The sequence below is a fragment of the Sciurus carolinensis genome, chromosome 7 (genome assembly GCF_902686445.1).
Source record: "Sciurus carolinensis chromosome 7, mSciCar1.2, whole genome shotgun sequence".
In the NCBI taxonomy this organism is placed as follows: Eukaryota; Metazoa; Chordata; class Mammalia; order Rodentia; family Sciuridae; genus Sciurus; species Sciurus carolinensis.
Window position 1 is genome coordinate 55,768,805 of NC_062219.1, and position 27,740 is coordinate 55,796,544.

General features: G+C 39.8%; 1 protein-coding gene across 1 annotated transcript in view; it reads right to left on the bottom strand.

Moving 5' to 3' along the window:
- Sobp (sine oculis binding protein homolog) overlaps positions 1-19,838 on the bottom strand; it is a 158,907-nt gene extending 139,069 nt beyond the window's left edge. Inside the window, 3 exon segments of the mRNA XM_047558312.1 lie at positions 4,136-4,327; positions 6,103-6,241; positions 19,128-19,838. Coding sequence (XP_047414268.1) covers positions 4,136-4,327; positions 6,103-6,241; positions 19,128-19,223 — 427 coding nt within the window. The 5' untranslated portion in view covers positions 19,224-19,838.
- Positions 19,839-27,740: the final 7,902 nt, after the last annotated feature.

A 27,740-nucleotide genomic window follows, 5' to 3' on the forward strand; every position in this document is an offset into this window, starting at 1 on the left:
CTATGATTGTTACTTAAGAATCATGGTGATTCCCTTACTGCATAGGGAAAAAAAGAAAAGCAAAATCAGGGCTATTATTCTGTGTTTATAACAAGTCTATTACCATAGTAACGCCTGTGATGTCACAAACAGTACACCGAGGACCAGAGGTTGTCTCTGAGGGGGAAGGGCAGTTTAATCTCAAAGATGGACACACATATGTGAGGTCAAAGCAAGGTCAATGCTGTGACAATCACCAAGACATAGGGAGCTCCCCTTCTCCAGAGGAAAGAGGGTGGGCCAGAATAGCAGTTCCCTAGGCCCAGAAGTAAGCTACACCCACACTTTTGTACACAGCTGTGCAAAGGAGTGGAAATCCAAGCAAATGTGGTATCACTGTGTTCCCAATCATGAGTATTCCACTGGGCCCACTGGCTGCCAAGACATGGAGGGGTTCCAGTGGTGAGCCTGCCCAAGCACATGAAACACACTTTTGCAAGGAAACCAGTGCCTGACCAGACGGAGCCCTCTGGTACCCTGGAAGAGAAGTAATTCCCTCATGGTGACAAGCACTTGAAAACCCAAGCTAGGATTTACCCCCACCAGGCTATCACATTCATAGAACCACAGATAATCAGGGCTAAAGAAGTCTAGAGTCTCAGGTAAGAGCAAGTCTCCCAAAAGATATGAACTTTTAAAAATACCCTTTTGCAAGAAGAAGCTGTATCCTGCCACTGGGGGACCTGGAAATAGAATATTAATAAGCATTGTTATTCTGACAAAGTCTAGGGAAGCTTTATAGAAATATGCTGAAAATGGAACTTTATACTTAAAAAAGAGTAGAGTACATAGTAGTGGGGCACCCCTAGAATCTCAGCTACTCAGAAGGCAGAGGAAGGAGGATCACAAATTCCAGGCCAGTCTCAGCTTAATAATCTCAGCTCAAATACATAGAAGTCACCTTAACTTGAGAAAGCTACTTAACCTATCTGAGCTTAAGTTCTATTTAATGATATCTAACATGCTATTTCCTAGAGTTGTTGTAAAGACCAAACTAAATAAAATAAAAAATGTAAAAGAACTTCATAAATTGTAAAGGGTTAAACACAAATATAAGGTATTATTAGCATTCTTACATCACCAGCTTACAGTACAACAGGAATAATTTGAACTATAACAGGAATCCAAAGCATGCATGCAATCCTCATCTTCTCTATCCTAAGAGGTAGACACTAGCATGACAGTCATTGCCAAATTATTCAGGGTCTTATTAGCAGAGGACCATTAACTTCTGGCCAATGTACCCTTTATCAGTTACCCTCAGGAATGCATGTTAACCTGCCTATGGTTAACATGATAGGGAGGGTACTTTGACTCAATCACCCTGACTAACGACCCTGGTTAAAATTTTAGTAAAGGAAGAGTTGAAATGATCAATGAGGTAAAAGTTTCTGGATAGTGTGTGAACTTGACTGACTTAATTAAGAGCAATGGAATCCTTGCTTTATATCAAGAAAGATGTAGTTAAACTCAGACAGGTTGGCACTAACCCAGACAAAATACCAGAGTTTTCTCAGTGAACCATTTGTCTAACATGTGTACAATAAGATTTGCATATCAGTCATTTCATTCATTTTTTTCAACAAATATTGGTGTGCCAGTGCTCACTACATAATCTGCCCTTTTTGCTGAACCCTCATCACAATATTACACAGCACACCTTGTCAAATACACAGTCTGACTCTAAAACTATATCCATCTCCCTGTTATCGTGAGACTTGGCTAATCTTACCCTAGCAAAAGCATCAGCAAACTATGGCCCCTAGGTCAAACCCTGCCCACTATCTTTGTGGTAAATAAAATTTTATGGGAATGCAGCCGCATGCACTGTTTTACATATTATCTATGGTCACCTTCCTGCTACAACCTCAGAGTCTATAGTGATAGAGACAGCATGCCCCTCAAAGCCTAAAGTACTGTCTGGCCCCTTATGGAAAATGTTTGGTGATCCCTGCCCTAGATGGCATGACTAAAAAAAATAATTCATCTCTCCGGTAAGTTTCAGTTTAGAAACTAACACAGTAAGCTCCTAGACAGCAGAGAACCTTCCTATATCTTTCTCTTGTCTTGTAGAACCCCTCAAGGTGGAGGGGGTCAAGGTTAAAGCAGTTACGGAAAATTAAACATGTCTTTCCCTACTTTTTGTTTTCCACAGATGAATGCCTTGGCATTCCATGGTAGACAACATAAAACCACTGGTGTTTGGTTACTCTGGCTTCTAATTCCTCAGAGTTCCTATGTCTAAGACTTCCAAGGCTCAGTTTTTGGCCTCTATCCCTTTGCATATTTATTTCCTGATCTGATGTGGAATTAGAGTTAAATAGGAGCTGTGTGCTTGAATTCCACGTGGCTGGCTCAGCAGGAAACTCCAGGGCAGGTTTTTTGGCATGCCAAATTCATGTTAGCCTCAGCTATGCTAATTTCTAAAGCTGTTTGCTTTGCGCAAATAAATCTTAGAGACAAATTTGCATTTGGATGCACACCTTTTTATGCACAAATTATGTGCATGATAACTCTAGGGTAGAATAAAGACTGAAAAAATAGAAAGGCATGGTGTTTGCTAAATGACATTAGCACTAGGCAAGCACTATGCTAGGTGCCTTTACATACATTTCCCACAACGCCCCCATGAGGTAGGACTGTGCCCCCACTTTTATGGATGGGAAAACTGAAAAAAAGAGGAGAACTTATGTAACTTGTTCATATTTACAAAGCTGGCTACTGACAAAACCCAGAATGAAAACCAAACTTTCTGAATTGGAAGCCCATATTCTTATCACTTAGTCATACTCCTTTGTGATACACTCAACAGCATCACCTCTTACCGAAGCCATGAAACACACATCCAAACATGAATGCTACAATTACAAAATAACTTGGCCTGTGTAAAATATGTCTTTGGTGCTTGGGAAAGAAATTAGGACCAAAAATCAAAACCAACCAACCAAAGGAAAATAGGAACACTAATCCAACTTTATATGATATACCAATTATATTAGTCATGAGTACAGTAGAGAAACACAATTATAAGTGATTTTAACAGGTAAATGGATTTTAATGACATATCTAAGGACTTCAGTATGAAAGGACACTTTTACTGCTAAAATGTAGTAGAGCAACATGAGAATGTGCTTCTAACCATGAAAGAAAATGGAAAATGTGAGCAACACTTAGAAAACAGTGTAAATGCATCTATAACATAAGCCCAGGAACTTATATCTGTTTATGGAAACATAACCAAAGACCTAACTTCCCTAATAAAAATATAGGCATTAGCTTTAGAATATTGTAAGTACTATTATTGTAACTCAGTATTTATCATTGTTCAATCCAATACACAGAAAAAATAACCAGTATCACAATTAAGCACATTAACATAATTCCAACATTTTCTAGCAAGCCAGATACAATATTATTTAACTTTTTTCTCTGTGTGAAACATATCTGTAGCCAAGCTTACAATATCATAATGCTCAGCTCATTGCCATCCAGATCTAATACACTGCCATCCAATTTTCTGGAAGTATAAAAGAACTGATTACATTTTCATGCAAGTGAAATTCAGATCTCCATCTTTTTTAAGCTCTCAAAGACAGCTTTCCAGGAATTAGAAAGAACTCTGTGGAGACAGTGCATAATCTAGCTAGGTTCTTGAATGGGTTTAGATGAAGGCATATTGAGGGACATGCCTACCACATGTCCTTTTACAAAACTACCCCTTTCTTCAGAAATCCCACAAAACCAGACTTTCCTTATATACCGCTCAGTTCAAAGTTACTTTTTTTATTGCCAATCAGTCATTGTACTTATCTTATTTTTAAAAACATTTAAACCTTTGTTTTTAATCAGTGAATTCAGAGAAGGAAAATAATTTTTATTTTGTAGCTGGTGTGGTAGAACCTAAGCAGCAGTAGCCTAAGCAATAATAGGGGACTTTCCCTGCTGTAGCAATAATACTTCAAATGAGACATGCACTAACATTTCTCAACTACAAAGTTCCTAAGATAGTCTTTACCTAAGTTAATTTGAGCGCTAAAGAGTTATTGATACTACAGTTATGTGAATGGTTATCATTGGAAACTCCAGTGATGCTTACCTGCTGGTGGCTTTATGAAAGGTGGAGGAATTAAAGGTACAATAATGGGCACATTGCCATGATCCTTTGACCCTGCAGGTGAGTCACTGACACTGAGTCCATTTCCAGTGGCAAGCCCTGAATAGCCTGTGCTTATATTGTATGGTGAAATAACACTGTCGTCAGGTAATTTTGGTTTTGGCAAAGAATTTTCTGCAAAAGAAAAAACATTATATTCAATATGTCAAAAGAACTTTTTCAGTGCACTTAAATTTTTCCTTATTTTCCCAGGTAAAATGATCATTTAACAAAACAAAATTTTCCTTGTGAACCTTTAAAAAATTTACCTGAACTCCACAGTCCATCCTAGAGCTTTTTAGTCTTGTTACCATAAATTTCCAATGGGCTCCTTTATAATTTGCTCCACTATGATAGCTAATATCCCAGTTGAATCATGGTGATGAATTTTAGCACTATAAAATCCCATAGAAAATTGAGAGGCAATTAACCTTTTCCACATACAAAGTGATATATAGCAGGCATCGCTCTCTGGCTACCAGAGGGAAAGCCTAAAGCGTGCATCCCAGCTTTGTGACCAGATCCCACTGAACTGTAAACTTAGACTATAATACAATCTATTGAACCAATAAGACAGAAGCAGATGATTCAGAAGAAAATTGCTGTGGCACCAAGTATCGACGACACTCATCGAAAATTGACAAAAAATGAAAATAAAGAAAAGTTACAATGATATAAACTTTGCGCATTTTGTTCCTGTATGTGAATCATTTTTTTAAAAAAAACTTCAACCATGGAAAACAATTCTTTCCTATAATAACATATTCTGGCACTTTCTCTTTCCATATTCCCCAGGGGCAAAGATTATTACCTAGGCTAAATATTATACAAGCTATTAGTCTATAGAATTTAAACTCATGACTTGCATTTTTCATTTACAGTGAAATTGATGACACTATCTTAGTAACACAATATGTACAATTTCATAGCAAGCTGAACATAAAATTTGTCACGTACATTCAATTCCACATGCATGCCTGCAGGACAGCTCATTTACATTTCATTGCTTAGCGTGTAAGAAGAAAAAAATACTATCTTAAGGACTGAAAAAAAGTGCTTCAGCAGGTAGTTTATACCAATGGATTTTGAATGCAACACAAGTACTTGGCAAATTGCCAGTGACTATGCACAATTAGTTTTACCTATATTTTATTAAAATTCTCCAAATTGGTTGCTTCCTCACATGTTCCTCCTCTTTTATAAGCAAACCCTCATTCCAAATTTAGGTTTATAAATTCTGTGTTCATACAAGCTTTCCCCTTAGATAACTGGTACTGTTGTCCACTGGTAGAATCAATGTAAATCTGACTCTGCCAAATCCTCTGTATTTTCCACTGTTTGGCTGGGCTTCAATGAAAATTCTTATAGAATCCTATAGGATCTAATCCTATACTCCTCTCTTACTCCTCTTCTTGCCCTACTCAAGGGTATGGGGCAGAAAGAAAGAAGAAAATTTCAAGCACAAAATGAAAATGGAATTCCTACCCCAGAAAAAGGAAGGAAGATTACCAAACTAATGGAATCCTAGAGTCTGAAAATATAAACCTAACATTGCACATAGCAGGAAGTCCCAGTCCCTGACAATTGATAATGTATCAAAGGGATCAGGAAACTAGAGGTTAGCAAATATTGTTCCTTTCTATGAATTTGTGGGCAGGACCATAGCACTTAAGGTCCTGAGTCCTTGTCTAGTTCTTCCATTGCTAGGAGATTAAGTTGTGTCTATTTTTGTTTTATGTTGTGCTCTTATGTTCTATGAAGTTCTGCTTATGGAAAAGTACTACTGGAGATGTATAGTTAAATCGACCATGGACATAATCAACAAAAGGAGTCCCAAAGCAACTCAGTTCTAAAGGGTTGTGATAGTTAATCCTCCGTCACATGAAAAAAGGGACATTAAATGTCATTACCTTTGAGAACAGAAATGTGCTGCCGGCTCTCCCCATCTGTAGGGTAACTCCTGAATTCAATATCTTCACCATCTTTTAATTCAACCTTATCATAGCCATACCAGCCAAGGAGTTCATTCATGGTGTTTTCTGCAAAGTTCTGAAAGAGAAGCATAGGCTACTACTTATTTCTATAATCAATAACTATTTGAAAAGAACACATAAATTGAATTGTTTGCCCTGCCCCATTTAATGTCAGTTTTACCCATCTTCCCCTAGAGTATTGTTCATTTTTTCAAATCATGTTCAAAAATTGTAATGCATTTAAATCACAAAATGACGCATCCAATTATGACAGGCCTTCAGACATTTGCAATTTAAAGATAATGAGAAAAAATGGTATTTGTCAGTTTTGTCTATGAATAGGAAGTCATATTTTACCATATTCTTCTGCAAAGTCTGGATCCCACACTAATGCAAAAATATTGTAAGGTAAAGCACAAGAAAAGGCTAAGAAAAGATTTTGAAAATGAAAACAATTAATCAACCTTTTTGTGGTTCAGATTAATTTAAATTAGAATTGCTTTCTGATTCAGGCATTGTTTCTTAACATGACTCTTATCTCAGATAATGCAAAATCTCAACAAAGAAATAATTTCTCGATTGTCAACCATTATCATACAGAAAACTGAATAGGTTACAAGGGTCTCCCTTTTTAAATTTTCCTCTTTGCAAGAGTATTTTTTAAGATCAAGGCACAATTTGCTTTATAAATTTTATTGGCGACAGATTCTTTCTCCATGAAATGAAAGGTCATTATGATTGTATTCTGATGAGTAACATGAAAGCACCAAACAACTTTAAGGTTACTAGCCAGACCAGGTTTTGGATAATGCATGAAGTCACTTTATGAACTATAAGTCAATATATAAGTGTAAGTTATTATTACTGTTATTAGAGGTATCAAAATTTGAAAATAATGGGTATAGCTGGATGGATCTAATTCTTTATATGAAGTGTTTATTTTTAATAACTTATAAATTGCTCAATCTGGAAACAAGATGTGAGAATACATGTGTTAATGATCTTAGTGCTCATGTGTACCTTAACAGTCTATCTGGCAGGGCATCACGAGTCTCTGAGACTGAGTGAGGAAAACTATGTATTCTAACCTTCTCTGTGGCTCACAGAATCTTTCACTATTCTCGTAGAAGCTGTCATTTCTGAATTACTCTAGGATGTATAATTTATGTACTTGAGACAAAGCACCAAGGCTAAGTTAGAGCGTGCATAGCCTCAACGTGTGAGTTCCATGTTTTCGCAAATTTCAAGACTTTAGATTTCAGCAGGGGTGGCATAAAAAATAAAAGATATTACACTACTGACTCCATGAAAACAAATCTGACATTTCAAACCACCCACAGGATGCTACATTTTTTGCTTTGGTACCCACTTAAGCTCTGAACTCCAACTGGGTCAATCTGTGATGGTATAGTGCACCAGCAATTTAAAAAAAAAAAAAAATCTAGCCAGATTGATTCAATGTTACCATCCACAAGGCCAACAGTCAGCCATATCAAGCTTTAGTGAGGCATTTATTCTCTCTGATGGCTGATCCTGTCCACATTAAATAGACATTCTTTTCATGAATGCACAAAGATGATATGATCGATATGAATAATAAGCTCAACAACTTCAGGAATACCACTGAGGAGACTGGGCTAAATGCTGCTCTACTCAATCAAAAGTGATTCCTTTAATGAGGCGTCACTCTTCCCTAACACCTAATTTCTTTCACTGAGGCCAAGTGCCTGACTAAAGAATGACAGTCCCTAAGCACACAAATCAAGGTCCTCCATCAGTGGTCTGGCAGCAGAAATCTCCAAGGATGAAACTTACCTTGCATGGAAAAACTAATTCCCAACAGCATTAAAAGCCAAATCCAAGCCATCCTATTGGTCTGTGTTATTTGTCTCAATCTCTGAAAGAACTGTGCCAACAAGTCAGAAAGTCTTTGGCACAGTAACCCCTGGCTACCATATCCAGTTTTGTACACTGTCCCTATCCAGGCGCCACTTTCTTCAGTTCTGTCTAAATTCTGAAGTCACACAAAGGCTATCGATGCATAATTCATGCACCAACCTTCCAGCCAAGGATATAGATTTGTTTGTTTTAGTCCAGCTGCAAATCCATTCAGCCTTTCATAACCAACCCTGGGGAGGGGATCCAGAAGTTTCAGACATGTGAATAAAAACTGAAACCTCAACTGGATTATTAACACCAAATTCATATTGTTTGAGCATCTTAACTGCATCAGTTTAGTTTATGGCTCCTGCTGAAAACTCAGAGGTTTCATGGAACGATCAATATAAACTTGATCTATTCCATGATTTTCGAGTTACTATAAATGTCAGGGAAAATAAACTCTAAAACATTCCTTTTCTTGTCACTGAAAATAAAAATAAATACCATAATGTTTTGATATATGACTGCAAAAGCTGAAAACAAAAGGTTTATAAAGACTCGAGCTATAAGTCTCAAACCTTCAAGAAAGGTGGAGCAGGATGAAAGAAAGAAAAAAAGAAAACAAACACCGAAGTTTCTTATAGTTTAGCTATGAGAAATGGACTATTACTTTGGTTGTATGCATTAGTGCATTAAGAAACCAAAGAATCCCAGGGAATAAATGATTTAATTTTTAAAAATCCTAATTATAATTTGATGGTATTGATATTATATGGGCTCATTATGGTACTAAACCAAAGCAAATGAAATAGATTTTTGTAGTTATCTTCCAAGAAATATAACATATTCTGAGAGAGGTAAATTTAATGTTTATGGCCTTTAAGGGTTTTCAAGTCTTTCTGGTAGAGAATTCTAACAATTATTTTTTGTATTATCATCCTTTAAAAAATAATCTTCTATCTAAAAGAATTATTCCTCCCCAAGCTGGGCATAGTGGCCACACATATAATCCCAGCTACCCAGGAGGCTGAGGTAGGAGGATCACAAGTTCAAGGACAGACTGGGCAGCTTAATAAGATCCTGTCTCAAAATAAAATAGAAAGGTCTAGGGATGTAGCTCAGTGGTAAAGTACACCTGGGTTCAACCAGTACCCTCCCCCCCGCAACACACAAAAACCTACTGTACTATGGAAGATCATAAAATTTCTTCCCCCCAAAATCTTTACCCAGGATTTCTCCTTGAGACTGAGGGCAGGAAACTAAGCATAATCTCTTTAAAATTCCTCCCAGCTTTAGGATTCTGTGAAATCAAGAAACTTGCACTTATATGAAAAATAAAATACCTTTTACAAAGAAATTTCATAATTATAGTGCTCACACATCATGAATTTTACTGAGCAGTCATTATTTCAAATATTTTATCATTGCTCCCATAAACTATCAAAATATGCCAGAAATTTCAATATTTTGGCATCTGAATTACATTTTGCAGACTGCCTCTTGCCCTTGGAAGTGACACAAAAATCCTCTTTCATACCATGTGGTCCAATTTAGGTTTGGAAAATAGGTCACTAAAATTATAATGATAATGTCTAACACTCTATAGCATTTTGCAGTGTTTCCGCATCCTTTAATTCTCCTGCCCTTCTCAATAACCCTATGTACTAAGTATGTAGTTTTCACAATAAACTTTTGGTGAACCTATGTGACATCATCATTTTATGACAGAAAATTAGAGCATCAAGAAGGTAAACAATAGGCATGGCCGATCACCTAGGAAAGTCAAAATTAAAGCACGTACCATCTGATGCTTATACCAGGTCTCTTTCTCTTACAAATTCTGTACAGTCTAATGTGTAAGCAATTGCAAAGAAGCTCCCCACTCCCCCACGAGGGCCAATCAAAAAGTGACAAAGAAATCGTGCCATAGGATGTCAGTACCATATACCAAAAGGGATCAACCAGGGCACATCTGCCTGTGTTGAGACTTTGTTGCTTTCAGATTCAATCACTGGCCTCCACTCTCCTCAATTACTTGTAGCATTGTAGAAGGGGTGCTCAAAATTTACAATTAAAACTGAGTCTTCTTATAGTTTTTTTGACATCACATCTAACTCTAATTGCTTTGTACTTCTAGTACCTAATTCCCCTACCTTTTCCTTACCCTCTCCAATTTCCCTCTCTCACCTCCAGGATTTCTAAGAACAGAATCCTAACATTTAGTCTGAAAACATACTTTTTTCCTAAAATTAATAATAAATAAGTGGGTCATAGAAAGGAAATTTTACCATTTCTTCACTTCTTCTGGGTTCTTTCAATACCAAGAAAATTTATTTTTGTTGGATCTTAATCCCAGGATATTCATTAGATACCCTCCTTATTCAACTAGAAGTATCATATGAATGTCAGAGTTCAATCCAAATGTTAATTTTTTTCATAAAAAGATTGAGAGATATTTTTAAACTTTCTTCAGCAAGGCTTTAGTTATATAGGACTTAACCTTAACAACAGCAATTCTTCCATTTATATTTTCTTTCCTTTTTTTTTTTTTTTACTTTTTTTTAAAATTTATTTGTTCTAATTTGTTGTACAGGACAGTAGAATGCATTTATACATTTTGATAGATCATACATAAATGGAGTGTAATCTCTCATTTTTCTGATTATACATATTGTAGGATCACATCAGTCATGCAGTCATATATGTGCATGAGGTAATAATGTCTGTTTCACTTGACTGTCATTCCTACCCCCATACCCCTTCCCCTCCCTTCATTCCCCTTTAGCTAATATAAAGAAACTCTATTCTTCCCTATCCCCCCTTATTGTGAATTAGCATCCACTAAATGATTTTTAATTGAATATTTATTTCATCAGGTAAATAATAGTTGACATCAAGGCACTATGAAAATAGCAGTGATTACAAATTCGGAAAATACCTCTGAAACATAAGTACTTCAAGCTCTTCAGAAAGCTAATGATTTTTTTTTAACATCAAACACATTTCTTTCTTCTTTTGGACTTAACCACTGAGTTAAATTCCCAACCCTTTTTTATATTTTATCTAGAGACAGGGTCTCACTAAGTTGCTTAGAGCTTCACTAAGATGCTGAGGTTGGCTTTGAACTTGCCATCCTCCTTCCTCCACCTCCCAGCCTGCTGCAATTACAGACATGTGCCACCACGCCCAGCTCATTGAATTGATTTTTAAACACAGGTAGGTACCACTGACCTTTTTTTCATATCAGCTCTTGTATAACTAAATGCTGATGTGTTTTCAAATTTGCATCCTACCAAAAGAGTAGGAAGTACTAAAAGAGCTCCTGATCATTTTCCCAAATGAGGTAAATTCATAACCTTTCTTTCCCCATAAATATAATTTCCACCTTTCCTCCATGTCCCAGTTCTGGCAAAATATATCATTTATCCCAAATATACTGAGAGTTACTTGAGGGTAGAGACCTTTAATTTCATTTTATGCCTCACCTAGCACAACATCTGACACTTAGAATATATTCAATAAATGTGCTAATTCATTTGGATACATTCATAAATATCAAAAAATGTGTAAACACAGAGTAATAATAAAATTCAGGAAAACCTAATTCTAACAATACTGATGTGAAAGTTTAAAAACCATTATGTGAGCTGGGCACAACAGTGCATGCCTGTAATCTTAGCTACTCAGGAGGCTGAGGCAGGAGGATAACAAGTTGGAGCCAGCCTGGACAATTTAGCAAGACCTTGTTCCAAAATAAAATAAAGAGAGTTGGTGATTAGCTCAGAGGTAATACCTTCTTGGGTTCAATCCCAGCCAAAACAAACAAACAAACAAAAACTAAAATAGGTAGTATTAGTGAGCACTCTCATACTATTGGGAACTTAAACTGATAAAACTTTTAAAATGAGTGATTTGACTCTTTGCATTAAAACCCATTGGATTCAGCAATTTATTTCTAGGCATTTTAGGAACTATCCTAAAGAAATAGATATATACATATGCAAGTTCAGGAATATTTGTCTCAGTGTTGTTTCCTTAAAAACAAACTAAATGCCAAACAATAGGAACTCGGCTAAATAAATTGTACTTCAGTCACATAAAGGAATACTATCATGCCACTAAAATATATGCTATAGATAAAATTTTAATGCCATGAAAAGATACGAACAATATATTAAGTTTAAAGGGAAAGTTAGTACGTATGAGTTCATTTTTGCTTTTTAAAAAACTGTATATCATGCATAGAAAAGGGCATGAAAAGACACACATCAAAATATTGACAGTAATTGTGTCTGGTGGGAAAATTATAGGCTTCGTTTTTCTTTTTCCTTACCTCTGCTGCTTATTCTACTATTTGTCACGTCTGTATATTATTTTTGTAAAAATAAAAAACCTAGTTTTAATTAAAATTTAATACAGTCTCACTTGTAGTCAACTATATCAGTTATATTCACAGTTCTAATGACAATAAAAAGAATGTCAATTACATTACTTAACTTTGAAACATTCCAACATGCATTATCCAAAAAATAGAGCACATGAAAAATACTCTCAAAGGAAAAGAAAACTCCCAATTCTGAACAATTTACAAGACAGTTTTTTAAAAAATGCTAGTGTCTCTGCTAGCTAAGGTTATGAATAACAGAATGATGGTTATTTTTGGAAAATATTTTCTCTTCATTGCCATCTCCATGTGTTCTGACCTCTGAGGTTAATTTCTATTAAGCATCATGGACTCTCTAATAGTGATAAAGAAAGTGAAACTTCAAAAGAGAGGCAGAGCCTTGATCAAGTTCAAATACAAAGTAAGAATTCAAATTGATTAGAAATCAGTTTCTAACTCTATTTCTAGCCATGACCCAAGGCTGCATCTGAGTTGTCTCCCTTAACAGAGATTCAGTGAGCCACTTTTATTTATGGTTATGCCAAGAAAAAGGTCATGAAGTAAAATTCAAATAGTACAAAAAAAAAAAAAAAAAAAAAAAATCTGAAAAGCCCTCTACAGATTGCAAAGTATTTTCACATTCATGATCCCATTGGATCAGATGGTATAGTAAGGACAAATCACTCCCCACAGATGGCCCATTAGAAAGTCATCAACATGCATGAAATAATAAGAGTGGCCAGATTCACACTCTTGGTGCATATTTTATACATTGAATCCTGCTGTTTTTACCTGAATGACAGCTTTAGAGACTGAAGTCCTCTGAGGATGATCACTATACTTACTACACTTTGTTTCATTTTGTAGCACTGTTGTTAGTCACAACACAATGATTTTAAGGAAGGACTAAGTTCACAAGATACTATAACACTAACACACAACTGGACAGGACCTGAGAAAAAGCTTATTCTCTTATTGATATATTCTGAATTGGATGGCTACATAATTGGCATATGAAGCCAAAATAGTGTGCTTCCACATATAAAATCTATGGTATTTCATTGTCTTGTTGTGACACAGAGTAGACAATCACACAACCACATTTTATTCTGCTGCCAAGACACCAACTGTCCTAAAAGGGTCAAATAAATGCTGTGAAATTGTGGATACTGGCCCTCAGCTAATACTGTGGCAGGCATGGCAGGTGTACAGCTGTGTGCAGCTGTGTCCTATCACAGCTGCAGAACTGCCTTAAAAATCACCAAGACTTGTTACATTGTTTTCCTGTCTGTGCCAAAGCCACTGGCCTTAAAGCACTATGGAGTTCCACAGGCCTTTGGTTATATAAGAGATATTAACACCCATCAGTCTACAGATCCTAAAATATACATTCAGCAAATCTCACTCACCACATGCTTTCATGTCTGTTTACATGTTTCAATTGGCACTATCAAAAACAAAGTACTCTATTTTTTTCCCCTCCTTCTACCCTGTAATATCCCTTCCCTTTCAGGAAACTATTCAATAATCTTATTAGCTTGAGAGTACAAGTGTGGCTGGCTTCCCATTCCACAAGAGGAAGTTTTAGACTTCAGGGATTTTTATGATACACCTTCTACTACTTCTAGTATAATTTAAAAAAATAAGTGTTAAGACTGAATACATAAAAGGGACATTTCTTTAGAAGGTATTATGATGTAAAAAATTTGGTCACCCTAATGAAACACTATCTTTCCCTGGGACTCTCCTTTTTTAGAGTCACAAGGACTCACTAATACTCGCCCTTTTTTGAGGCCCTCTTTTGGATGTTCCTTCAAGAACTCTGTTACCTCTTGGTTTCTGTAAATCTGTCTCTCACACAGCAGAGTAGGGCTTGGCTTCTCAGAGCAGTGCTTGGCAAGCACACAAGCAGGAAACGCAGAAGGGAATGAGTCTGTCAGACTCATTTTCTTCTAGTTCAAATGTTTATTTCAGATTTGGGAGGAAGTGGAGTGGTTCCTTTCCATTTCCTCGTCTCTGGAACCTGCGAGTTGTATAAGGCTTAGAGAATGGTGCTTTACTTACACATCACACTCAGTGGCTCACAGATGGAGAGAGACTCTTCCCAGAAACCCCATCTGAATAGAGCAGAATGCATAGCTCTCCAAACCCTCTCTGGATCATCTCTTCTGGGTTTAATCTGAAGTCCTGAGCAGGGCAACTGAGAGCAATGATGAGGGCTTAGGAACATCCCACACCTGCTCCTCAGGGGCAAGACCATGCCTCAACTGACATTAGTCCCTACCTCTGACCCGTGGCATACCTGAGGCTACTGCTTAGGAAGGGAGGTCTGACCAACTGTGAAAGCTACAGTGGGATCTGGTCCCAAAGCCACTTTCTAGGTTCCTGAGACTTACTGCATCTGACATCAGGCTGGCATTTCAACAGCAAAATGTAAAATATATCTGATTTGGTAATGAGCTGATTTCAAACTTAAACATGCTGACTTTTCCCATCCATACTGACTTCTCTAATTTTTTATTTTTTAAACATCAGGTTATCTCATGGCACTCACCAGTTCAGCTCTGCAATGTGCTTTATTGTCTATGCAATTGACAGAGATCATTTTTAATGTAATGTCAAATAAAGACCATCAGACACCAAACTAGAAAATCTTGTGGTAAGTGTCCTACTAAATGCTAACAGATGTGCCTGCCTCAAACTTTGGGGATTCAGGACTGAAGCATAATTTTATAACAAATTACTTGCTGAGACTATTAATATACGGAAAACTTCAGCAAAGGTGAGACCTTTGACATTTAACATAGGTTTTCCAGCAGATGATAAAGAAGTCAAGCATTGTAAGTGTGTTAATTACGGTTTGTTTAGGAAAGTTTCCAGGACAGAGTGCTTGATCTAATCACATTGGTTTTGTCAAAGAGTTTTAAAAGATAAAAATCTGACTCATTATCTCTACTCATAGTTCAGATTTGGGGGTTTATATTATTGTTTGGTAGCTACTGATCACAAAGTACAACAGTGTTTACACTTACACACTAATTTATACTTACACATTCACTAGTACAAACTTGTTTGTAGACTACATCTTGCATGTTCTGGATGAACTCCTGAAATTAATTAACCCCTCCATATTTTGGAATTCCCCCCTGACATCCCTTTACTATGGCACATGTGAGTTAGAGTGTATCAGACACATTATACAGTAGATATAATCCCAATATCCACTTTGGAAACCAAAAGTAGTAAAAATAGAAATTGGGCTGCCATCTGATTTTCAAAAATCCTCTCTACTACTCACTGATTAAATAAGACATACTAATTGTAAGTAAAGCAAAATCAAGAAAAATCAGAATGAAAGGAAGAAGAAAAGATAAACATTGTAAAGGTCATAATGAGACAAACATTTCTACTTGAAGATATTTTCACTGAAGTACACCATAAGCAAGCTATGCCAAGTCATGTACTTCTCACTCACAAAATTATATTGTATCAAATTTAAATTTGTTACAACTGCCATGTACATTAAACCAGTGATAACGAAAATGTAACTCAATATCTGATCTAGTGAAACAGCAACCAACATTAGCTCTCAGCCACATGAAGACAATCTCCAATGCCATTACTGGTGTCAGCTAAACCTCAGCCAGTTTGTCTTCTCCAGCCATTTTTAAATAAATAGGTGACTATCTCAATTAGGAGATCTTGAAGGGAGTCTCTGAGATGAGGCAATTTTGTTGTTCATTCTCAAAACCCTGCATTTGCTGTACTTAAAATAGATACTTGTACCAATGTCCTTTCTATTACCCAAAGGAGAAAAATAATCACATACACACCAGTCCCTTTTCTTTCAGCTCAGAGAAGCAACTCGATCCAACCAGTGTTGAAACCTGAGTAGGTCACTGTACACCACGATAAAATTCCCTAATCCCTGAGCCAAATCTCCCTAAGGGGGGCCTCCGCCTGATCCTCCACTTCCCCGGCTGACTTTTCCATTCGCTCTCTCCTCTTTCCCCCTTTCATTTCCCCTACCTTCAAGCCTTGATATGTGATCCGAGGTGGGGGCTCAGGTTTCCGTTTTTACAGCTTAGGCCGCGCTAGCTGTATACATTCCTTTCTTTCTGCCGGGCAGTGATTACTTACCAGAGCTTAGTTTACACTGGTCCAGATGAAAGCTGTTCAGATGAAGGCAAACACAGCCAGGCAGCTCCAGCGGCACCGATATGAAGCTGCACAAGGCCACATTGTGTTCTCAGTGACATTTTGTTGCACACATTTTTATACAGGGCAACCAACTTGTTATGTTACTCTACACTTCACCTTCGGGGAGCTGGAGGGGCAATAATACCAGGGGGTTTGGGGGAGGAGTTTGTTGTTGTGATTATTAATAATAAAAGCATGAAATATTAATGAGTTATTAAAAAAAAACCCTTGTGACTTTGAGCAACCACTTTTTTAAAGAAGGATTTTTAATGTTACTGTATTAGAGTAATGCCTACAAAACAATTCCACTCGACACGCTGGCATGGTGTGAATGGAAATGACTGAAAATTTTGGCCAGGGGTCTCACACATTGTTCCAAACCAGAGAGAAAATACCAATCCTACAGGTATTTTGGATTATTTGCTGTGCAAAACTTCTTGTTTATGCTACTTTGGATTGAAATGATGAGGATTAGAACTTCAAATAGTAGATGGTGATTTGGAAGAAAAATAACATTTTAAAAAGAGGAAATACTGTTCACCAAGGTTAATTCCATACTTAGTCCTGCAGTACTGGCTAAAAATTGTGTAATTTTTCCCCTTAATACAATGTTGTTTTTGTTTCTTCCTCACCAGTTCAGACAAACATCTGTTATACTGTAGAAGGACAACTATCTCCCAAACCACGGAGTGCGCCTGCAGCCAAAGTCAACAACACGAGCCCCAAGCACTGAGCACAGTCAGCCTTTATATCCAGCCGGGATAACATTTCACATGTTTTGATTAAAATTAGCTAATTTGTAATTCTAGAACCTATGAAACTTAAAAGCTGCCATCCATATAGATCACATTAGGCAGCATTTTAAAGGGCCAGAGCATGCTGTGATTTCCTAGTGGCCTTCACCTCTCTCCTCTTCCCCCACTCCAAATTTAAAACGAAATGGTAAAGTAATCTGGAAACAGGACAGGAGGGAAGGGCAAGAATGGTTATTGTAGACTGAATTCCACCCTCATGGGAAGAAAGCAACTTCTATTTTTTTTTTTTTTTTTCTTCCTTAACTATCATTGGACTCAATGGTGGTTTCCATTACAAGGAATAGCATTGATTTCCAAGGCAAATCTCCTTTGGACTGATACTATACCTCATGCTTCCAGGCACTAAGTTTCTCACCCTGAAATAAAACCCTAATTTCAAAATTTATAATGCTACTGACATTTCTGGAAGAAATGTAAAGCTAAGCATATGCACCTAGCTACCTACGTACACACACACTCACACACGCAGGATATATATCCATTTGCCCCTTCTGATCATGGGCTTCACACAAGGCATTCTTATGGAATACACATGTTCTAATCAAGATGTCAAAACGCAATAAATGAAACTAAGTTGCATACCTTTTTTATCTGGTTCGTCTTTTAAATACAAACTTAACCAAACCTAACCAAGTCAACTGGCACCATTAAAAGCAGAAGATGGGGAGCGCCAAGCCTGTTACTTTTTTGTAACTCACAGAAAAAGATTTAAAAAAAAATTTTTTTAAAGAGAGATTCATAAAATCAACATAGAATAAAATGCTCGCCCAGGCAAAGCCTCAGCATGTAGAAAATAAAGGAATGGGGCGACGAGTGGGGTCCGGAGTTGAGCGGTGTTCTTTTGCAATCGCTTCTACGCGAACAGCTGGAGCGCCAGGCGGCTGCGCTCGCCACCTCTGGAGCACCGCTGGTCTGGCCGGGAGCCCGGTCTCGCCAAAAGGACTCCGGGTTGGCCTTCCTGAACAATGGGCAGGCGCCCTGCGAAGGCCGCTCCTCGGTCAGCTATCTTTCGGCGGGGCTCGCTGAGGTCTGCTTAACTGGTAAGCTAGGCGTACAAAGCGAACAGGAGGCGGAGGTAGCGATGGAGAGGCGCGGGCGGGGGCGAACGAGGCAAGCGGGCCGTCAGGACAGCCCTCAGACCCTCACAGCTCTGGCCGCAACTCGCCTAGCACTGACAGCCGCTACAGTGTCGCAGCTGGAGACTTGGGGCGAAGCGGGATCTCTAAGCTGGGGAATGAACTGCGGAGAGGGATGAACTCCAGCTCTCCCAGCGTGCCTCAGCCGAGCGACTCTTAACTTTGGAGGGGTCCGAAGGACGATTCGCGAAGAAGGGGTAAAAACTACACTGCCCACTAGGAAAGCCTCATCACCATGCCCATTCACCATGCCCATCCACCACTTGGACCCCGGTGCCCGCCTCTCTGAAACAAATCTGTGCCAACCTGGGGTTTGTAAGGTTAAACAGTATGTGGTACCCCCTTTCGAATCTGAGGCTGGCAAATTTCGGGATGCAGCCCGCGAGTTGACCTCCGTTTTGCACCTGGAGGAGGAGCCGAGGCTTTCCGGGCATCCTACAGTAACTGACAAGAGCGTCCCTGTACCCCACGAATCCAAACAACGGCCCAAAGGGAGCGGACCGAAGAAAGAGCTCGGTCTCCCCAGCCCCCAAGGTCCAAAAATACCTTCATTTCCTCATTGATCTCCCTTTTCACTGGGTGAGCTGGTTTCCTGCTCCTTTTATTTTCCGGAGGTCTCCCTTCTTTCTCCATTTCTGCCATGTTTTTGTGTCTGGTTTCTGTGGAGATGAAATGGCTGCTGCCGCCGCCGGCGGTGGTGGTGGTGGTGGTGGTGGTGGTGGTGGTGGTGGCGGTGGCGGTGGTGGAGGTGGTGCTGATGGTGGCAAAACTGGCGGAGGTAGCGGTGCTGGCGGGGCCGGGGCTGGGAGGGGGGAAAGGCAGGCGCGGGAGAAGCGGGGTCTCTTCTAGCGGCGGAGAACGTCAGTGGCTGTCAGAGGGAAAGGTAGCTCGGGGAGTCTCGGGGATGCCGCCGCCGCCGCTCCTGCTCCTGCTGCCGCCGCCGCCGCCACCACCAACGCCGCCAACGCCGCCGCTGCCCGTGCCGTCGCCGCAGCTTCTGTCGCTCCCGCCGCCGCCGCCGCCACCGCCGGGCTGCATCCTCGGTGCCCCATGGAGTCGTCAGCCATCTTCCGTCTCTCTGTCCGTCTGCATGGGCGAGGGGAACGAGGGCCGGGCGCGGAGAGAGCTGCTCTGGGCGTGCGTGCGTGGATGTGTGTGTGCGCCCGGGAGAGCGCGCCAGCCCCGGCGCCCAGCGCCTCCCGCGAGTCGAGCCGGGGGCGGGCCGGGGGCCGGCGCCGGGAGGAGGAGGAGGGAGCAAGGGAGCTGGGGCAGGGAGGGGGCCGGAGGGAGGGAGCCGGAGGGAGGGGGACAGATGGGGGGGCTAGGACAGCCCCCCGCTCCCGAGCGGGCGTGGCTTCCACCGTCACTGTATACGCGGATGCCGCGCGGCTCCGGGGGCTGCTCGCGGCCGCCTGTTCATCAGCGGCGGGCACCAGCGGATCGCTGCGCCCCTCGCGGCCGCCACCTCTCTGCGACGACCCACGCGCGTCGGCGCCCGCTCGGATCCCAGCTTTCCTCCGTAACTCAGTGATGTGGGCTCCGAGGGGTTTGGAGTTGGGTTTTTGAGCCCGCCCTAGAAGCTGCTGAGAAAAAATGAATGGGGGTGAGGGGAGGAGGTTGAGCGTAGGAAAGGGAGCGGGGACCTGAGGTCGCTGCGCTAGAGGGCCGCTTCCCCAGGGGAAGGCCGACAGAGCTCGCCGCTTCTAGAATACAGCGCCAGGGTCTTGGGTGGGGGATAGGGGTGGGGAAGGAATCCTACAGCCCTGATCCACCCTCAGATACCAGGATAGTGTGTCCTCCTTCGGGGGACACCGCAAAGCATGGCGAGAGGTCCCTTGGAGAGGTCCCTGCGCCCAGTCTAAGAGGCGCCCAAAACTGCGCGCCCTCCAACTGCTCTTGCAAGGCAGTTTTGCCTTTCAAAGAACCACTTAGAAGTAGGACATTTCGGTCTCCAGTCCCTAGATCTATCCCTCCCCACTTCCCTCCTCATCTGCTACCCCCATTGCACACTCACGCACGTATGCCCTCCTACAAAGTAACAGCTTTAACCCTCGACCCATATCGCGGTGTGACCACGCTCTCTGATCGCGGTCCCCGGGTTGTTATCCAAAAGGTTGGGCTTAGTGGGAGTACAAGGTCCGGCGTAAGGTCTCTCTCTCTCCTGGACCTGGCCGATCTCGCCACGCCCGGCGGGACCCTCTCCTCCTCTCGACTCTCCTACTCTCTCTGCATGACTTCTGTCTGCAGTTCCGAACCCGTGCTAGTTCTGTGTTCTCGCGTGCCCCCTTCGGCCCCCTCAGTACACACCTAGGGCCACGGTCGGATTGTCTCTGGTTTGAGGCATTGCTATGAATGGTTTGATGAGTCTTCCGTGAGACACCCGGCCCTTAGCTTCTGCAAGCTACAGGGGACACAGTGAGGTTCTCAGCTCAGCTTTCCCGCTCCGCGACACTTCGTAATTACCTGACACCATGTGATATGGGGGTGTCCATTGTTCCACTGCTTGTTATTGTAGAATGTGCATGATGACAGTGATGGAACTTAAAATTACACATTTTTAAGTACTTAAAAGATAGAATGAATTCGGTGTGGGGGTATGAGTAAGCTTTCCATTAAAATCTTAGTTCGGCCTGTCAAACGAGTCTCATTCTGGGTATTAAATTGCCTGATTTGCATTTTAGCAATGTTTTGTTTCTTAAACGTCTAATTAGAGATTTGGGGGGCATACCCAAGAGGGCTGAGCACCTCCTCGTTGCCCGTTTTGCGTTTTAGCATCATTGTGATTTGTACACGCCAAATTTCAAATATTTGGGAGTGTACCCAGAAGATCTGAGAACCTCATCTTGCCTCTTTTCTACCCTGGGTCTGGAGAGCGAAGGGAAGCCGCACCCGGATCCGCGTGGCTCTCCAGATCCCAGTGGAGCCAGGAGGCCTGAGCTAGCCGGGCGGAGCCGGCTTCTCTCCTGCAACGGGTTAGCGGGAAACACTTGCGCCCAAGGAAAAATTAAAATCCCTGGGACGATAAGCCGAGAAGCCAAAGAGTCAAGAAAGGAGAATTAACGAGGTTTTAGAGAGCGCTGTGCTGTAGAGCGTCCTCTATTCGAGATTTTCCCAGTAGCCTCTGGGAGAATATCCAGGTACACCCAGCTCGTGAGCCCCAAGTCCTCTGACTGGGTTTCGCATCTGGCGACTGTGGCGGACTTAACCGCGACCCAAGCAGTGAAAGAGATGCTCAGAGAAGCCCAAACCTGTTTGCACTAACGCTCCCCGCCCTCTCCAGGACCATTAGCACATTCCTGAGTGTGTTTGTGGGGGGGAGGGTTAACTAGGGGGAGTATCTCCCCAATGCTGTTGTTGGGGGGGGGGGGAGGAAAAGGAATAAATTCAGGTTTTATAAACTGAATTTCACCCAAAGCATCTGATAAATGATGCGTGGGTTGGAATTAGTTTTCTCTATTTGTCCTCTCGTTTAATGAGGAAATAATAATAACCCTTGGCGGGGGGACTTTTGAAATATTCCAAAACTGCAGAAACATACGTTGTAAACTGTACACAAAAAAGAAACTTTTTGTCTTCTGAAAACATATTTAAGTTCCTTCCATTTCCTTTGGTGCCAGAACCATTACAATTGATTCACTGTTGTTCAGCCGATATCAAATAGCAAGTTATGTATCCCAAGCTTTAAGATACAGTTTCAGGAGTTAAGAATAAAGTAAACAGAAAAAGTGAAATATAACTCAGAGTTATATTTAGAGGCTGTTAAACTTCCTTTAAAGAAAATGACTTTCAAAAATGCTTCTGGTAGTTAATAAAAAATAATGACATCAATCAGCCACCTGTTCCTTTGCAGGCAAACTGAGGTAAGGAGAGTCATCTTTAGAAAATATATATGAGGAAAACTTTTAGCCTAGAGTGAACTTCAGAATTTATGATCATTTCGCATTGTTAATTACTCTAGGCCTTTTCAGATTACTATAGATGAAGACAATTATAACAAAAGTTGCTGCTTTATGAATTTAGAATTTGGAGGGAAATAATGTTCCCTGGACAACTTCCCAGTTTATAAGAATAAACCCTGTGTGTGTACGAATGATAAATAAACATATCTCAGAAGTCACACTTTCACCAATGTGACTTACTCTTATGTTCCCAGTCGATAGTGAGCTCGCTCACACACTGTCCCTTCTCCATGTGCACACATACACATACCACAGTGAAAGCTCCAGGTGTACCATCAGTCCTCAATTTTCCTTCTTCTACCCCTGCCAGTCACTAAGATAAGTACAGGACTGATCTTTCATACATTCCTTGAATACATTGTTGTATTCTTTTCCTATTCAAAACTGCTCTTGATGTTTGTTCTAACCATATTTCATCTGAAAAACACATCAGAGGAAGATTTCAGGTTGATTGGTTTTGGACCCTTCACTTCTCTATGCACTTCTTTGTTATCTCCAAGAACACTTCACTTAGAGGCCGGCCCAGTCTTAATGCCTGGTGAGGAATTAGTAAATGGTGACTGATTAATTAGTATGTCCTAATAAAAATTGTAGAATAGGTTTTCCTGTATATTCTTTAAAATTAATGTTCATCTTGAACAAAGTCTGTGATCTAGTCAAAGGTGGAAATTCAAAAATGTGAAATAATTACACTGCTGAATTCAGATGAGGAATTTTATCTCACTTAATAGTCACAAATTCTGAAGCCACTTCTACTGTTTTCATCTCACAGATGAGGAAACTTAAGTTTACACAAGCAATTAAGACACAAGCTATTAAATTCTGGGATTTGAATTTATAACTTCCTGTCCAACTCCAGCATTGGAGGTCTTAACACTTTGCTAATATGCTTTAATGAATTCCTTTAACAATCTGTGTTTATTTAATCTAAGGTCCACATTTTTTCACATTTTAACATCTTTGAGATTAAGATGCATATGAGGGCTGGGGTTGTAGCTCAGTGGTAGAGTGCTTGTCTCGAATGCATTGGGCATTGGGTTCAATCCTTAGCACCACATAAATAAATAAAGGCATTGTATCCATCTACAACTTAAATTTTTTTTAAAAAAAAGATGCTTATGACACTGAATTTTTATAATTACAAATGGTGGCTTTTCTTCTCAATGGTATATAAAATAGCAGTACATTTCCCAATCAGTGGTATATTAAGTTTCATCGGGTTATGCTGCAATAACAAGTCTTTGGAAAATCTCAGAGACTTTAAACAACAAAGGTTTGTATTTCTTGCTCAAGTCAGTTAAGTATTCACTGTGTAACTCTCCAGGGCAACCATCCTCCATGTGATAGTATGGTGCTGAACTCCCATACCAGTATGTGTTGCCCTAGTGGCTACCCCAGGGGAAGATAGAACTGGGGACTTCACCAGCAATTATATGGTCCAGCCCAGCAGTGACATGTGTCACTAACTCCTAAGGAAGCTGGCAAATTTAATCCTTACCAGTCTCACAAAGGAGAGAACTGGAGATAAACATTAATCATTAAATTCAATTCATTAAAATATGATAATTAGGATCCATTAATATAAGTATTAGGAATCTATTTTACTCAAAAATCAATATACAGTGATTGGGCTGGGTTTTATTATAGTCCATCTAAAACATACTTTCAAAATCCATGCTCATGTTTAATAGTAAAGAACAAAATTCTAGAACCATTTTTAAAAAGAAAATGTAGAAACAGTATAAATATAATGCAAAAGTTTTGATAAGGATCTATAGATGAGCTTCTGGGAATCTAAGACCTCTTGAAATTACATACAAAACTTTCAGTACCTTTTTTTCTTCTTCTGGGGAATGGATAAATATCTGTCATCAGATTCTCATTTGAGGTTTATGATTTATTCATTCATTGATTCAACAAATATATGTAGAGGGCCATTTTGGGTGCTTAAGATTCAGCAGCAAACATGACAGACAAGTTCTCAAATCTCATGAAGCTTATAGCCAGGAATGTAAACAAGTAAACTAGTAACAAAGAAGAGGACATTAAATCCAGATAGGTAAAATCAAAGGACATTGTTGATGGAGCATAGAGGCAGGAGATCTGCTTTAGCAAAAAAAGATCTCCATGAGAAAAATTTGACCTGCAGCAGAAAAGATGAGAAGGAGTTAGTCATGCAGAGATCTTAGAATCCTGGAGGAAAAGTGTTCCGGTCAGAATGGATGTGCTCAGCAGGTTTGAGAAATTGAAAAGTATCTGGAGTGTAGAGAATGAAGAGAATGGTAGAAGTAGTGAAAGAGGAATGCAGAGACAGCTTATAAGGAGCCTGGATGTCGTGGTAAAGGACCAGGGTTTTATTTTAAGAGCAGTATGGACACAGGAACACCCTGCTTTGCATGGGAACGCCTAAGTGCCTTTCTGGCTCAACTCTGTATGTGTGGATCATCTGGTCATCATAGACTCTGCCATTAAACACCAGGTTAGCTCAGGTGGGCACCCCCCTGAGTGGGATCCCCTCCTCTCCTCTACAGGAATGCCTTTACCCGCTGTGTCATGCCAGGTGAGGACTACAGCCTTCCCAGAAGAATGCAGGGAATGATCTTTCCTTCCATTGTAGGGATATTAGATGGAAGGAAAGTCTTATATAGACTAATTGGACAGACTCAAGGCTCTTTGTAGGAGAATGAGGGACTTCATCCTTTACTAAGGAGGCCTTGAACACATAATTTGACCTTATGTTTCACTTTTTCATTTGTGAAAATGAGTTTATATTTTGAAATATTGTTGTGATGATCACACAATATGTGTTAGAATGACCTGGAAATCAAACAGCACAAGTTTTTGTATGCCCCTATGTATTATTTTCATCTTTTTTGGTAGATGGGGTTTTGCTACACATAGAACACAGAGCCTTACATATTCTAAGCAAGCACTCTACCACTGAACTGCATCCTCAGTCCCATTATTTGCTCTTCTAAGGATCATTATTATTTTACTATAACTTAGGTTTATATGTACAGACTGAGGTGTACCAATTTAAGGAAACCTGACACACGAGGAGTAATCTGCATAATAAAAATATTCTTCATTTTCAAATTAATGTACAATATAGTCCCTTTGAATAGCAATTTCCTAAAATTATTAATTTTAATTTAGAAAAATAAGAATTTCATGTGTGCATGTGCTTTTATGAATGTTCCAATGTACCCATTGAGGCAAACCTAACAGTATCTATAAATTTAAGTTACAATTTTAATTGTTCCATCAAATCAGATATCAAAACCCAGTATTAATTCCAAACATTTCTATGCCCCCCATAGAATGTTAAACTCAGCTATCAAATGTGCATTTCTGGATATAATAGCTTTATGTATATTGAGCCTGGGAAAATAAATTAGGAGCACCCAAGTGAGAACAAGTCTATTTATTTAGATCAAGGGCGGTAGCCACCATCACCTGCATTTGATGAAGATTCAAAGGCAGCATGGGAGTGGGAAAGCTAGATCATGGGAAAAAGAATAAAGAAAGTTTGCAGGTGTGTTCTGATTAGAGGTGGTCAACATGGAGAAGTTGGAGAAAGACTAACCAAAGGACCAGATGAGTAGAAGCAAGGCACCCTGTGATTGGGGAGCGTGTTTGGCTTTCTCTGGTTGGTCCTGAGTTGGAAGAAAATGGTGGTAAGGAGCTAGAAAGCTGGAAGGCATTGACCAAGTAAGTCCAAACCATTCTGGTAGCAGCCAGAAATGATGGTTTGGCATCTCTGGCTTATTGCTGCAAGTTGTAGGTCAGAGTTCTATTGTTGTATGTGGCCTGACCACTGTCTATTTGTCTAGTCAGTCTCTCATGTCATAAACAAGATAGTAATTTAGATCAAACAAATAAGAGAAACCAAATCCAGGTATAAGGCACTTCCATTTGTGGTAAGACAATATATTGATAAATTAAGTGTTTTAATAATTAAGTGTTTAATAATTTTAATAAATTAAGTGTTCACTAATTCCTTTCTTTCCCATCAGTCTTTCACTCAAATTAGACTTTGGCATCCACTGCTTCAGGAGGATATTATAAAAGAAATTCACAGATAAAATGAGTTGCCCATGACTTTTAAGTTTTAATATGGACTTGTGAAATCCAAAGTAGAAACAATAGTTAGCGAGAAAATGTTTATCTTTGAGTTTCAAAAGCCTAGATTTTGATTATTAAAACCCAATAACATGGGTTTTAAGGTTTATGTCATAAAAAGTAGGTTTAGACAAAGAAATTATAAGCCAAAGGGAGTTTTCTCAATCCAGAAAGAGATCACTATTCTGTGAGGTTGGGAGAAAAAAGTAACAGATAAGCAAAAGAACTTAAACATTGGAAAAACTCACTGTAGATCCCAAGCTGGTCCCAGTGTCCACAGGTTGAGAGAAACAACTGAGCACTTGCTAGGTTTGCAGGAATCTGAAGGCAAAGGGCAGAGGTCAGGGTCAAATCATACTTCCTTCAGAGTTGGAACCCAGAATAGCAGCACACCTTATAGAATACACCAGCCCAGCATGGCATAGCAGGCACATAGGGGGAGGCATAGTGGTTATGAAAGAGCTGGGCAGAAGGACCTAGTATGGTTGTAAGAACTCTCCACCTACCATAATGTGGTTTCATGCGTGACTGAGAGTGGAACTGATGTGGTTCTGAGAGTTTGCAGAGCTGGAGCATCCTGCACCCAAAATGTTCCATCAGAGACTGTATGAGAGCATTCATATCAGAGGAGGCCAGCTAAGAGATAACATAACTGGGTTTCCCACCCATCCTCCCAACCTCATGCAGATGCCAGCCTAGTGAGAATAAGGAATTTGCATAAGAGAAATCCAAATCAACTGAGGATCTGGAGGTTTTATTTGCACCTTCTCTCAAGAAGTAAACTTGTGAAATAGAGATTTCATTCAGTTATGAAAAAAACTAAGTTTACATCTAGCAAACACCTGAGGTTTTTTTTTTTACCTTGATACTTATGACTCTCACATATACTTACCCTATGACTTAAATTTGCTTTTAAAAAATGGAGTTTTCTATCCCCTTAGGTAAATTTGAGGCATTATCTGATTAATTATTTTACTATATAAAACAGTTTCACCCAAATTAAAATAGTTTATGGCCCCAAAGAAACATCATAATAAGACCAATTTAAATGCAGAATATTTTTCATTTATTAATTACA